This window comes from Salmo salar, chromosome ssa09, assembly GCF_905237065.1.
Source record: "Salmo salar chromosome ssa09, Ssal_v3.1, whole genome shotgun sequence".
NCBI lineage: Eukaryota > Metazoa > Chordata > Actinopteri > Salmoniformes > Salmonidae > Salmo > Salmo salar.
Genome location: NC_059450.1, coordinates 59,194,359 through 59,208,446, shown reverse-complemented (window position 1 = coordinate 59,208,446; position 14,088 = coordinate 59,194,359). Strand labels below are relative to the sequence as shown.

Below are 14,088 nucleotides of genomic sequence, written 5' to 3'. Positions count from 1 at the left end.
TTTAGCTGTGGTTTGGGTTTATGTGACATTATATGCTAGCATTCCCACCGAACACTGTCGGTGAATTTACTAAATTACTCACGATAAATTACAGGTTGTAATGCAACAAAATAGTAAAAATGCCAAGTGGGATGAAGACTTTTGCATGGCAGTCTATGTGTAAATGCCTTGGGTATCTCTGTCGGAACCAAGCCTTCTTGGAAAGGGGTTTGGTTGTCCAAAAGGGGTCCCCACCCGTCTCTTCTACTGTTGCTCTCAACTGTCTTCGCCCAGCAACCGGCGACCCGTCGTGTAGTCCTGAACAGAACTACAAATGTGACTCTGCTTCCCCTCGCTCAGGAAGATGATTCTTTGAAGATAGGCTAGCGAGCTGTATCGATGGTTCTCAGTGGGGTGAAGAGAGTAGTAGAATACGATGGTTTGAAGATTAGTTGAATGGTTCAACAAACTGATCCCACTCATATGGGTGTCCATTGAAAGTTGACTAGCAACAACAACTGGGACCTAAAAGAACCCCACCATGAGCACCCACTAAATTGTCCCAAGAAGAGTCAAACAAAAGAAAAACCCACACCAAACTTATAAAACAGGAAGAAATACAAAAAGTGAAGAAAAAACACAAAAACAGGGATGATCAGATAAAGGATTGTTTGTCTAGAACTGAAATAGGGAGTGCCAACTAAAAGTGTTATAACTATAATTAATACTTGTGGATAGAAAACACCCTAAAGTTTCAAAAAATGTTTGAATGGTGTCTGTGAGTATAACAGAACTCATATGGCCGTCAAAACCCCGAGACAGATCGTAACAGGATGTGGAATTCTGAATTGCGGACTCAACTTCATCACTTTGCCTATAAATCACACCGTGAGCTATGGTTCATTGAGCACTTCCTATTGCTTCCACTGGATGTCCCCAGTCCTTACAAAGTGGTTTGAGCCTTCTACTGTGAAAACTGATACAATAAGAGTCTGTGGAACGTGGTCACATGGGGAGGGCCATCACCATTATGACGCCGGCGCCCCTGGCTACCCTCTCCTTTCGAAACGTTTTGAAAGACAATGCAATCGTCCCCCTTGAATGTTATTGGAGCTCTGGTTGAAAAAGGCCCTAAAGATTTATGTTATACAACGTTTGACATGTTTGAACGAACTTAAATTAAAAAAAAAATCAATTTTGGTAAGAGAGGAGTCCCGCGCACGACGGTACTTTTGGTGCAGCCTTCAGAAAGCGCTAACAAGAAGACATACAGGATTAACTTTTTCGAACGAAAATACATTTGTTGTGGACCTGGGAATTCCTGGAAGTGCCTTCTGATGAAGATAATCAAAGGTAAGGGATTATTGACAATAGTATACAAGACTAGATTTGATATGCGATTGTTCCAAAATGGCGCTGACCTGTATTGCTAGCCAATTTTTTTCTGAGTATCGCATCTCATTTTATCCCAAAGTGTGATTACCCAGTAAAGTTATTTTTAATTCTGGCATTGCAGGTGCTTTCAAGAGATGCTAATCTATAAATCTTAGAATGACAATATTACATTTTAAAAATGTTTTCGAATAGTAATGTAGTAAATTGTAGCGCTGTTTCACCGGATGCATTTGAGGGAAAATAGTTAGTCAACGTCACGCGCCGATGTAAAATGCTGTTTCTATATATAAATATGAACTTTATCGAACAAAAGAATGCATGTATTGTGTAACATGATGTCCTAGGAGTGTCATCTGATGAAGATTGTCAAAGGTTAGTGCTGCATTTAGCTGTTTTTTGGTTATTTGTGATGCATGTGGTTGGTCGGAAAATGGCTATGTGGCTACTTTTACGATATACTCCTCTAATATAATCTAATGTTTTGCTTTTGCTGTAAAGCCTTTTTGAAATCGGACAACGTGGTTCGATTCAGGAGAGGTGTATCTATAAAACGATATAAAATAGTCCTATATTTGAAAAAATATATATATAAAATGTTGTTATGCTAATGGCGATAGGATTTTTCGCTGGATGTCGAGCCCGTCCAGAGGTTAATGAAAGTAAAGTCTCGACAGTAGCCAGCATGTAAAACAATCGCATATAAAAAAAATACAGAAGTGAACCCTTTCATCAAAATAGCCGCTATCCACTAACACTACAACTACTGCCCATGCACACATTCTTATTCTGAAAACTGGAAAGAATCTACCTGTGTAGTCTACCTGCTATTAATTATAGTCACCCAAGCCATTCTGCAATTTCATTTGACTCTGCTGATAAAGCTATGTTGACACTCTTCTTTTAATGCTGCAATGTGGTTTCGATTGAGTCGCGTCCCTAAGACTTTTTCAGATAGGGTGCCAAGAACCATCCCACACAAAAGCACATTGATGAATGCCTTTGTCTCAGTGAGGTAGTAAACCTTGGATGGCACACTTTCCCTATGGACCCTGGTCAAAGGTTGTGCACTACAGTATATAGAGAATAGGGAGCCACATATGACATGCCTTTGTCAAACCAAATGAAAAAAGGAGAAGAACTCAATGATAGGGCCTTACTCCTTGTATGATATGCTATTTATCTAATGGAGTCACATTTTCTCCTCTGATGTACTGGCTCCCTAACTCTAAAGTCCCTCTATTAGCTTGACTTTAGTTGTCTAAGCAGTGAGAATAGCAAGTTATTCATGCTCTATTTTCAAATCAAATGGGAGACAGTCGGACAGAACATTCTCCGTTTTTTTTAAAGACCCAGGGAACGTTCTAAATTGGTTTGATTTCTACTGACCCTCTGCAGTCTATTGCATTATTTTTTCTATTCGTACCACTGAGTGTAGAGAAAGCCGGAAAAATGAAACCTGGCACTGATTTGATTCAACTTAAAAAATTGCTGTGTGGGGGGAGAAGCAATAGAGATACAGGACGTGTGTGCGCACAAGCGTGTGTGTCAGAGATAACGAGATCTGTCTCTATCACTACTGTAAATCCCAGAGGTAGAAACATCTCTGTCCACACAAAGAAACTGCATTGTGGGATGAGTAATCTAGGATCTACATATGTAATTGGTTTCTGTGGTGGATGCAGTCATTGTGAATGATGTTTGGCGTCCTAGAATTTTGGGCTGCTGTTGCTATTAGTGAGATAGTAAACCAAAGTGGAAGCCTTGAATTACAATGCCTTTGAGGTGCATCACTGATTTACAGCCTGCATGTGTTTGTAAATACGGGCATGCAGCGGCCCACCAAAAACCCAGGGCTGGCTGACATTTGAAAACAAGCCATATCAGCTATTGTGAATGTAGATAATTGTTGTATTTTTGTTTATTCTGCACTGAGTAGGGGGGTGTAGAAGCATTTTTTTGATGACATTCATGTTTAATATTTCAATTAAATGTTATGGGCAAGTTGTAGAATCGACATAATGGAAATTATGCCTCTAGTTCTGATTTTACAAAACCAGGGGTCAGATTCAACCAAACTCATTCTACAAAAAACCTGAGCTGTGGAATATTACAAAATACTAATGCTGCAAAAAGGCACCATTTCACTTGAATCAAAATGAGTTATTTGTAAACATGCGCATATTGTCTTTATGCAGATTTCAGAATATTTACATGAAAATCTGTGGCCAATTGAATGGAACCCTAGCTACTGACAAGGATGTCATGCTGGGTGTTGAGATGCGTTAGCCTTCATACTGTAACCAGAGAGGGAGAGAGAGTGAGAGCGTGAGTGAGAGAGTACTCTATCACAACTCATTCAACTGGTCAACTAATCACCAAGATGAATTAGGTGTGCTTGTACTGTAACATAAAATAAGGTGAATGGCTGTGGCACTGAAGGAGAAATTTGGGGAAAATGGCAGCATGACATACACAGGTGCTCCCTACTCCAATTGTCTCAACATGTGACTGACCTTGTCTCTCTGCTGTGTGTTCGACAGGGCCGGCATCAAAGATCGTCTCCCCCAAACAGGACTGTGAGGAGCGCCAGAAGGACAAACTGGGCACCGACAAGGGCAGCGAGAGCGGCACCTCCCTCAACGAACTCTCCACCTCCAGCTCCGAGACCCACTCTGAGGCCACCTCGCCTCAGGACGGTCCCAACTTGGGTGGGGGAGGCGGCGGGGGATCCATGGCCCCCTGCGGAGCCCTCCAGTCTGTCTCCCGGCAGCCCAGCACCCTCACCCTGGGGCGGCCCTCCAAGAAGGGCTCGTCAGTGCAGTGGATGCAGCTGCCGAATAAGCGACGCAACAGCGAGCTCTTCCAGTCGCTGATGGGGCGCGAGGGCGGCCTGAGCAGGAAGAAGAACACGGAGAGACCCAGCGCAGAGGAAGAGATGAAGCAGTGCATACAGGACTTTAACAACATCAAAATCCCACAGGCTTTCCCCGAGCGCAAGCGGCAGTGGCAGTCCGAACTACTCCAAAAGTACGGTCTATAGGGACCCTTTTCTATCACCATGCCACATGCAGTAGTAATTTTAATTTGGATTCCCCCCATTTGGCTGGTTTTAAGTGCTTGATTCATTCTAAAATGTCTTCCAGTTCAAATGAACTTAAAAGGATCATAAACCAACTGTTTTTGTGACGGGAGGCACGAGGTTAGTAAGCACATGCATTTCGGGGGCACATGTTAAAAGAAGCACAGCAGATCTCCCCTTTAACGGTATGTTGTCTCTTCAATTCTAGATTGCATTGGAGATTACGTTCGAAACAATATGCCTATGTGAACAGTATATGGCTACTTGACATTTAGTGGCCAGTTTACAAGGTACACCACCCCGTTCACAAAAATGGTTTGCTCCTACAGACAGCGAGTCAGGCGGCTGTGGCATGCTATATAAAGCATGCAGACATGCAAAGATGCATTCAGTTAGTGTTCGACTGAATGTTAGAATGGGCAAAATACAGTTGAAGTCGTAAGTTTACATACGCCGTAGCCAAATACATTTAAACTCAGTTTTTCACAATTCCTGACATTTAATCCTAGTAAGAATTCCCTGTCTTAGGTCAGTTAGGATCACCACTTTATTTTAAGAATGTGAAATGTCAGAATAATAGTAGAGTGAATGATTTATTTCAACTTTTATTTATTTATTTCATCACATTCCTAGTGGGCCAGAAGTTTACATGCACTCAATTAGTATTTGGTAGCATTGCCTTTAAATTGTTTAACTTTGGTCAAACATTTCGGGTAGCCTTCCACAAGCTTCCCACAATAAGTTGCGTGAATTTTGGCCCATTCCTCCTGACAGAGCTGATGTAACTGAGTCAGGTTTGTAGGCGTCCTTGCTCACACAAACTTTTTCAGTTCTGCCCACAAATTTTCTATAGGATTGAGGTCAGGGCTTTGTGATGGCCACTCCAATACCTTGACTTTGTTGTCCTTAAGCCATTTTGCCACAACTTTGGAAGTATGCTTGGGGTCATTGCCCATTTGGAAGATCCATTTGCGAACAAGCTTTAACTTCCTGACTGATGTCTTGAGATGTTGCTTCAATATAACCACACAATTTTCCATCCTCACGATGCCATCTATTTTGTGAAGTACACCAGTCCCTTGTGCAGCAAAGCACCCCCACAACATGATTCTGCCACCCCCGTGCTTCACGGTTGGGAGGGTTTTCTTCGGCTTGCAAGCCTCCCCCTTTTTCCTCCAAATATAACGATGGTCATTATGGCCAAACAGTTCTATATTTGTTTCATCAGACCAGAGGACATTTCTACAAAAGTACGATCTATGTCCCCCATGTGCAGTTGCAAACCGTAGTCTGGCTTTTTTACCCGGTACTAGATGGGTGTACCTAATAAACTGGTAACTGACAGTATATTTCCATTATTTGACACATTCAGTGTCAGTGGATTGAAATTGATGTGAATGCAGATGACTGTTGTTAACAAATAAGAGAACATAGATAAACTGTATACCGCTAAAGACTTAATTTAAAGTACATTATTCTCTATGTAGATAATTAAGTGTTCAACATGTGAATTGTTTAAGAAGTTTGTAAATCCACATAGTGGAAAGAGTGGAAGATGTCCATTCAGTATCTACCATGGACGTCCTTTGTGTTTACTGTTGTTGTTCATGGTCAATATGTGAGTAATAACATTTATTCCTACTTTTTTATTCTACAATAAAATATATCATGTTATGACACGTTTTAGTCCAGGACCAGGCTTAATCAGTGTCTGCGAAACCAGCTTTTTATGTATAAATCTCTCGGTGCTGGGCTAAGAAAGAGGAAGACAATTTTCTTACAATGACTCATAGATAGAGGCTGGTTTTATCATATTTTACATCAGGATTTGAACCTTGGGAAAAGTTATCCAATCAAAAACAATGGTTGGAGCAGCACAGTTTTGGAAGTGTTTGTAGAGAACGACAGTAAATATGGTGTGCTGAAGACCAAGCCTTTGCTACAGTGTTAACCCCAAGCCATCTTTCTGTTGCTCACCCAATAACTTTTATGAAAATCACTGAAAAATCGTATTATTCAGCAATGGAAGACTGTTTTTGTAAGTCCCTATTTGTTGAAAATCTTTTATCTAATAAAATTGTTGCTTAACGAGGAAAAAGCTGCTGGCCATTTTTATGAGTTTCCTACTTCCCCAAAAACCTGAATTGGAGATCAGAAGTTTTTAACATCAGAAGAGGTTAACATGCCTTGATGCTCTGTTTTGAGGCAATGCACATTGTCAAGGCTATCTATTTTTGCTCTGCAGAAGTACATTAAGATCTGTGTATGATATCAGGTGGCCAGTATACGCCAGCTATTTTGGTAGTGTACAGCACATTTTCAAGGTGAGATGTTTTGTTTTAAAGACATTTAATGCATTCAATAAAATATGTTATAAACTAGAGGAACTACAAGATTTCCTTCAACACATTTTTCAGACATATTGTGTACAACCCAATTACGAATCCCTTACCATGAGCACATTGCACAAAGCAAAAACAAACCCAAGCTTAGTAAATTGAAGAAAACAACTTGCCTAATTGCTTTGACAGATGGAAAATGTGGTGGCAAATTACATGAACACTTTGACTGCTTTGCGTTTGCTCTTTGAATGAGAAGAAAATGAGCATCAGAGACTCTTAAAACATGCTTCACTGAGTTTAACCATGTTTGACTAAATTGTCTCGATCCATGGTGCTGAAATGATCATGCAGTTAGTCTTAAATGAAAATGCTGTGTATCACAACGGCATTTAGCAGGTGAAGTTCTCTTCTCCGCCAGGGACCAAACATGTCAGAAAATGGAAATGTGAACAATGTTATTAGATTATTTATTTTTTCACTGATAGTTGAAGCAAAACTGAAACTGTCTGATATGCTTAGTAACCAGTAATGTGGTAAGATTTCCTTTAAAAACAGCCTTGGTCTATCTCTTGCAATCAGGGCTCATCTACAAGAGGTCGATAAGAGGCCCCATTTGAATATATTTGAATGGAAAATAAAAGATGACGATTTTCTGGCATTGTTAGCATTGTTTCCATGGTAATGCAGGAAAGTGGATGGACTCTCCAAACATAATGACAGCCACCCACTCTGGGGTAGATCGTGCTGGTTGATGCATTCATAGGCAAGAATCTTACATTCTGAATTCCATGTAAACTAACACAACAGTTATTATTTAACCACAGAAAGAAAATTGCAGAGACATTATGAGTGTAACGCCCTGGCCATAGAGAGAGGTTTTTTGTTCTTTATTTTGGTTAGGCCAGGGTGTTACATTGGGTGGGCGTTCTATGTTCTGTTTCTATGTGTTTGTATTTCTTTGTTTTGGGCCATGTGTGGCTCCTCCACGGACCAGTCCTCCAGTGGGTCTCCTCATCCTGGTCAAGCCCGTGCCTCCTCCTCGGACCAGTCCTCCAGTGGGTCTCCCCATCCTGGTTCGTCCTGTGCCTCCTCCAAGGACCAGTCCTCCGGTGGATCCCTCCACCCTGGTCTCTCCTGTGCCGCCTACTCAGACCAGGCCTCCAGCGGGTCACCCCAGCCTGGTGAGTCCAGGGCCTGCGCCCAGAGCCAGGCCTCCCTCATGGCTCCCCAGCCTGGTGAATCCTGAGCCGGATCTGCCAGAGTGGCCCGCCTGTCCGGATCTGCCAGGGTGTCCCCGCCTGTTCAGATCAGCCCGCCATGCCGGCACTGCCGGAGTCGCCCGCCTGTCCGGATCTGCCAGGGGGCCCCGCCTGTCCTCCGGCCCAGCCCGAGTGGCCCGCCTGTCCTCCGGCCCAGCCCGAGTGGCCCGCCTGTCCTCCGGCCCAGCCCGAGTGGCCCGCCTGTCTTCCGGCCCAGCCCGAGTGGCCCGTCTGCCTGGATCAGCCGGGCAGCCGGGCGCAGCCAGCGCAGCTCGCCAGCCAGGCGCAACAAGGGTCGCCCGCCAGCCGGGTGAAGCCAGGGTCGCCCACCAGACCTTCGGCGTGGCCAGGTGCGCCACCAAAGAGGGCGACGCCAAGGGTGGGGCAGAGGCTACGTCCCGCACCTGAGCCGCCGCCGTAAGAGGGCCCACCCAGACCCTCCCCTTCAGTGTCAGGTTTTGCGGCCGGAGTCCGCACCTTGGGGGGGGGGTACTGTAACGCCCTGGCCATAGAGAGGGGTTTTTTATTCTTTATTTTGGTTAGGCCAGGGTGTTACATTGGGTGGGCGTTCTATGTTCTGTTTCTATGTGTTTGTATTTCTTTGTTTTGGGCCGTGTGTGGCTCCCAAATCAGGCACAGCTGAAGTTCGTTGCTGTTGATTGGGAGTCACACATAAGTGCATGTTTTTCCGTTGGGGTTTTGTGGGTAATTGTTTCTGTTTCTGTTTAGTGTGTTTCACCTGACAGGACTGTTTTGGTTGTCTGTATATTGTTTTGTATTGTATAGTGTCCGTTTTCTCAATTAAATATGACGAACACTAACTCCGCTGCGTTTTGGTCTGCTCTCTCTAAAGGCAACCGTTACATTAAGCCTTCCAATTCCTCATTAAAAACTCTACACCCCGAAGGGCTTAATGAGGAATTGGACCTTACAAGTTTTTTGTAATGTTGTCTACATGCACAAGCAGTGCCTCCCCCAGCACTCTGAGCTTTTAAATTAATAAGTCCTTTTTTTATTAATATGCAGTTGAATTTCTCTTAATTCAACTACATTATGTAAACACTTTCATTGAATACACAACTTATTATAAACACCGTTTTCCTTATTAAATCTTAGCTTGAGGGCAGAAATTTCCATATTTTGAGGAGGGAATTGTTTAAGTAAAGTACCAATGCAGCCGTTTTTATCTCATCATCAAATCATTTCTGGGTAAAAATTAAGTACCTTACTGTGATTGTTTTCAATAAAAAAAATAAGAAAAAATTAGCTTCTTAGCAAAAACCAATTTCTCACGCAACAATTTTGCTAGGACTGTCAGTGGTTTGAGTTGGGAGGGGAAAACTGAAAATGAGCGGTTATTGGCAGAGTTTTGGTACTCTCTTTCTAAATTGGTCTAAAAACTAATTTACCACATGGTGATGTCACCATCGAAGGTCATAACTCCCTCCCACCAAAACAGGCTGAAATTTCAGTTGGTCTTTTCAAACATCTTTTACACTATAAGGGCATTTTCATAATTTTCACAATTGCACATTATTATTCCAACCTCATTGTGGAAATATTTATAAAACACAGGAAAATCACATTTTTGACTGCACTGGACCAGACATGCCACATCGGGTGTTCAACAGATAACTTGAGAATGACTCATGCAGCTCCCTCCTTCACAAGCTGATGTTGGACTTTTCGCATGGATCAGTCACAAAAATCTGTTGGACGATCGGAAGTTTGCCTTGGGGCAAAATGTCACCAATACTGTATGGACATGATTGTTACAACAAACCATAATGTAAAACCATAACCCAAACCGATAGATCTTTCCTCATTTAGTTTGGAGTGATTATTTTGTACAATTAGCTCAGCCAACCACTCTACTGAAAAAAAAGATCTAATAGATTTGGAACAACAATGAAATTAAAATGTTCATATCTCGTTTGACTTGGCCTCAGTGTGGACATCAAAGAGGGTACGTGCACCTGCCAAATGAGACTGCAGTACATTAAAATGGATCGATTTTGATGTTACATATATGCATATTTTAAAAAAGCACAGGAAAATGAGCTGATATTCAGAAACCTGAAGGTTTTACCTCAGTCGCCGCTTGAAATACATGACTTCATCAACCAAGGCCATATCCCATCCTACGAGCATTTCTTTGGTCACATGTGCCAAATAAAACAGGTGTAGACCTAAAAGTTAAATGCTTACTTGCAAGCCCTTAACCAACAATGCAGTTCAAGAAATAGAGTTAGTAAATATTTTCTTAACTAAATGCAAAAAATTAAATAAACTCAAAATAACAATACCGAGGCTACATTGAATCGGTACTGGTACCGATTCAATGCTCGGGGGTACAGTTTAGTCGAGGTAATTTGGACATGTATGTAGGGGTAAAGTGACTATGGAAAGATAATAAAAAGCGAGTAGCAGCAGCGTAAAATGAAAGGGTCGGGGAGGTGTCAATGTAAATAGTCCGGGTGGCCATTTGATTAATTGTTCAGCAGTCTTATGGCTTTTTTTGGGCGTTCCTCTGACACCGCCTAGTATATAGGTCCTGGATGGCAGGAAGCTTGGCCCCAGTGTTGTGCTAGGCCATACGCACTACCCTCTGTAGCGCCTTACGGTCAGATGCTGAGCAGTTGCCATACCAAGCGGTGATGCAACCTGTCAGGATGCTCTCCATGGTGCAGCTGTAGAACCTCTTGAGGATCTAGGGACCCATGCCAAATCTTTTCAGTCTCCTGAGGGGTACAATGATACAGTAGCTATGTTTCCATTAAGCTGTTAGGGACAGACGTTCTGCTAGCGGAACGCCTCACCGATATCCAATAGAATAGCGTGGCGCGAAGTACAAACACCTAAAAAATGCTATAACTTCAATTTCTCAAACATATGACTATTTTACACCATTTTAAAGATAAGACTCTTGTTAATCTAACCACACTGTCCGATTTCAAAAAGGCTTCACAGCGAAAGCAAAATATTAGATTATGTCAGGAGAGTACCCTCCCAAAAATAATCACACAGCCATTTTCAAAGCAAGCATATAGGTCACAAAAACCAAAACCACAGCTAAATGAAGCACTAACCTTTGATGATCTTCATCAGTTGACACTCCTAGGACATTATGTTATACAATACATGCATGTTTTGTTCAATCAAGTTCATATTTAGATACAGAACTCCTTTATGCAATCGCGGTGTCCGATTTTAACCTCTTATGGCTAGGGGGCAGTATTTTCACGGCTGGATAAAAAACGTACCCGATTTAATCTGGTTACTAATCCTACCCAGTAACTAGAATATGCATATACTTATTATATATGGATAGAAAACACCCTAAAGTTTCTAAAACTGTTTGAATGGTGTCTGTGAGTATAACAGAACTCAAATGGCAGGTCAAAACCTGAGAGATTCCTTTACAGGAAGTGGCCTGTCTGACCATTTCTGGAACTTCTTTGCCATCTCTATCTTTTACTAAGGATCTCTGCTCTAACGTGACACTTCCTACGTCGTCCATAGGCGCTCAGAGCCCGGGAAAAACCTGAATGTCGTCATCCCAGCCCCAGGCTGAAACACATTATCGCCTTTCTCAAGTGGCCGATCAAGGGACTCTGGGCTTAGGCGCGTGACCTGACCGCCCCCGTCTTTGTGATTTTTTTCCCTCAGTTTGCCGAAAAGGAGATTCCCGGTCGGAATATTATCGCTTTTCTAAGAGAAAAATGGCATAAAAATTGATTTTAAACAGCGGTTGACATGCTTCGAAGTACGGTAATGGAATATTTAGAATTTTTTTGTCACGAATTGCGCCATGCGCGCGACCCTTCTTTACCATTTCGGATAGTGTCTGGAACGCAAACGAACAAAACGCCGCTATTCGGATATAACGATGGATTATTTTGGACCAAACCAACATTTGTTATTGAAGTAGCAGTCCTGGGAGTGCATTCTGACGAAGACAACAAAGGTAATGAAACTTTTGTAATAGTAAATCGGAGTTTGATCAGGGCTAAACTTGGTCGGTGTCTAAATGGCTAGCCGTGATGGCTGGGCTATCTACTGAGAATATTGCAAAATGTGCTTTCACCGAAAAGCTATTTTAAAATCGGACATATCGAGTGCATAGAGGAGTTCTGTATCTATAATTCTTAAAATAATTGTCATGTTTTTTGTGAACGTTTATCGTGAGTAATTTTGTAAATTCACCGGATGTTTGCGGGGGGTATGCTAGTTCTGAACGTCACATGCTAACGTAAAAAGCTGGTTTTTGATATAAATATGAACTTGATTGAACAAAACATGCATGCATTGTATAACATAATGTCCTAGGGTTGTCATCTGATGAAGATCATCAAAGATTAGTGCTGCATTTAGCTGTGGTTTTGTTTTTTGTGACATTATATGCTAGCTTGAAAAATGGGTGTCTGATTATTTCTGGCTTGGTACTCTGCTGACATAATCTAATGTTTTGCTTTCGCTGTAAAGCCTTTTTGAAATCGGACAGTGTGGTTAGATAAAGGAGAGTCTTGTCTTTAAAATGCTGTGAAATAGTCATATGTTTGAAAAATTGAAGTTTTTGTATTTTTGAGGAATTTGTCATTCGCGCCATGCCTAACATTGGATATAGGAGCAGGTGTTCCGCTCGCGGAACGTCTAGATGTAAGTGGTTAAAATAGCTTTTCGGTGAAAGCACATTTTGCAATATTCTGAGTACATAGCCCGGCCATCACGGCTAGCTATTTTGCCACTCACCAAACTCAGATTTACTATAAGAAAAATTGGATTACCTTTGCTGTTCTTCGTCAGAATGCACTCCCAAAACTTCTACTTCAACAACAAATGTTGTTTTGGTTCGAAATAATCCATAGTTATATTCAAATAGCTCCGTTTTGTTCATGCGTTCAGGTAACTATCCGAAGGGTGACGCGCCGGCGCGTTTCGTGACAAATTTCAAAATATTCCGTTACCGTACTTCGAAGCATGTCAAACGCTGTTTAAAATACATTTTTATGCGATTTTTCTCGTAAAATAGCGAGACGGGAGATGTTGTATTCGTTCAAACAGTGACAGAAAAAAATGGAGTCGTCTTGTGCACGCGTGGGCCAGTGTCATTGTCCTCAGAAGGACCACTCACAAAAACCCCTGCTGTTTTCTAAGCCAATGGAAGCCTTAGAAAATGTCATGTTACAGCAGAGAGGCTGTATTTTTTATAGAGATGCCCTAGAAGGACAAGAAATGGTCAGACAGGGCACTTCCTGTATAGAATCTTCTCAGGTTTTGGCCTGCCATATGAGTTCTGTTATACTCACAGACACCATTCAAACAGTTTTAGAAACGTTAGAGTGTTTTCTATACAAATCTACTAATTATATGCATTTTCTAGTTTCTGGGCAGGAGTAGTAACCAGATTAAATCGGGTACGTTTTTTATCCGGCCGTGAAAATACTGCCCCTATCCCTAACAGGTTTTAACTTGTCCTGTGATTTTTTTTGTAAAAATGTAGAAAGTTTGCATAGAAAATAGATGTGACAATTGCCAATTGCGTTAATAAATCTGTGGCAGTCTATATGCCCTCCCACCATCTGTTTCATGTCTCAGGTAGTCCGCGAAAGCCAGCATGGATCGAATGTAATAACTGACTGTTTGCCATACACTGTATACTAATAATACGTATCTCCACGGTCCGTGCCATGGTGAAACTTGCACTACTGGACATCTGAAATAATATGGATGGTGAAAGTTGCCAGCCAACCAGAAAGGCAAAGCAAATCAGGCATCCTTGAAAGTCAGGGCGATCCTTGCCCTGCAATGAAAGAATATTTTTATAGTTGAAAAACATTATTTTGCAAGCAGTAGGCATTTTGAATGAAATGTGGAGTGGAGCTTTATAGTTCCATGATGAGATCACGTGCACTGAGTACCTTCAAAATTACAGTGAGGGGGAAAAAGTATTTGATCCCCTGCTGATTTTTATGTTTGTTTGCCCACTGAAAAAGAAATGATCAGTCTATAATTTTAATGGTAGGTTTATTAG

The 14,088-nt window shown here is 41.9% G+C and overlaps 1 protein-coding gene across 1 annotated transcript in view; it reads left to right on the top strand.

Moving 5' to 3' along the window:
- Positions 1 to 4,973, top strand: part of LOC106611538 (BTB/POZ domain-containing protein KCTD8) — a 69,132-nt gene extending 64,159 nt beyond the window's left edge. The window contains exon 2 of the mRNA XM_014211830.2: positions 3,915 to 4,973. Coding sequence (XP_014067305.1) covers positions 3,915 to 4,414 — 500 coding nt within the window. The 3' untranslated portion in view covers positions 4,415 to 4,973. The remainder of the gene's footprint in view (positions 1 to 3,914) is intronic.
- The last annotated feature ends 9,115 nt before the right edge of the window (positions 4,974 to 14,088 follow it).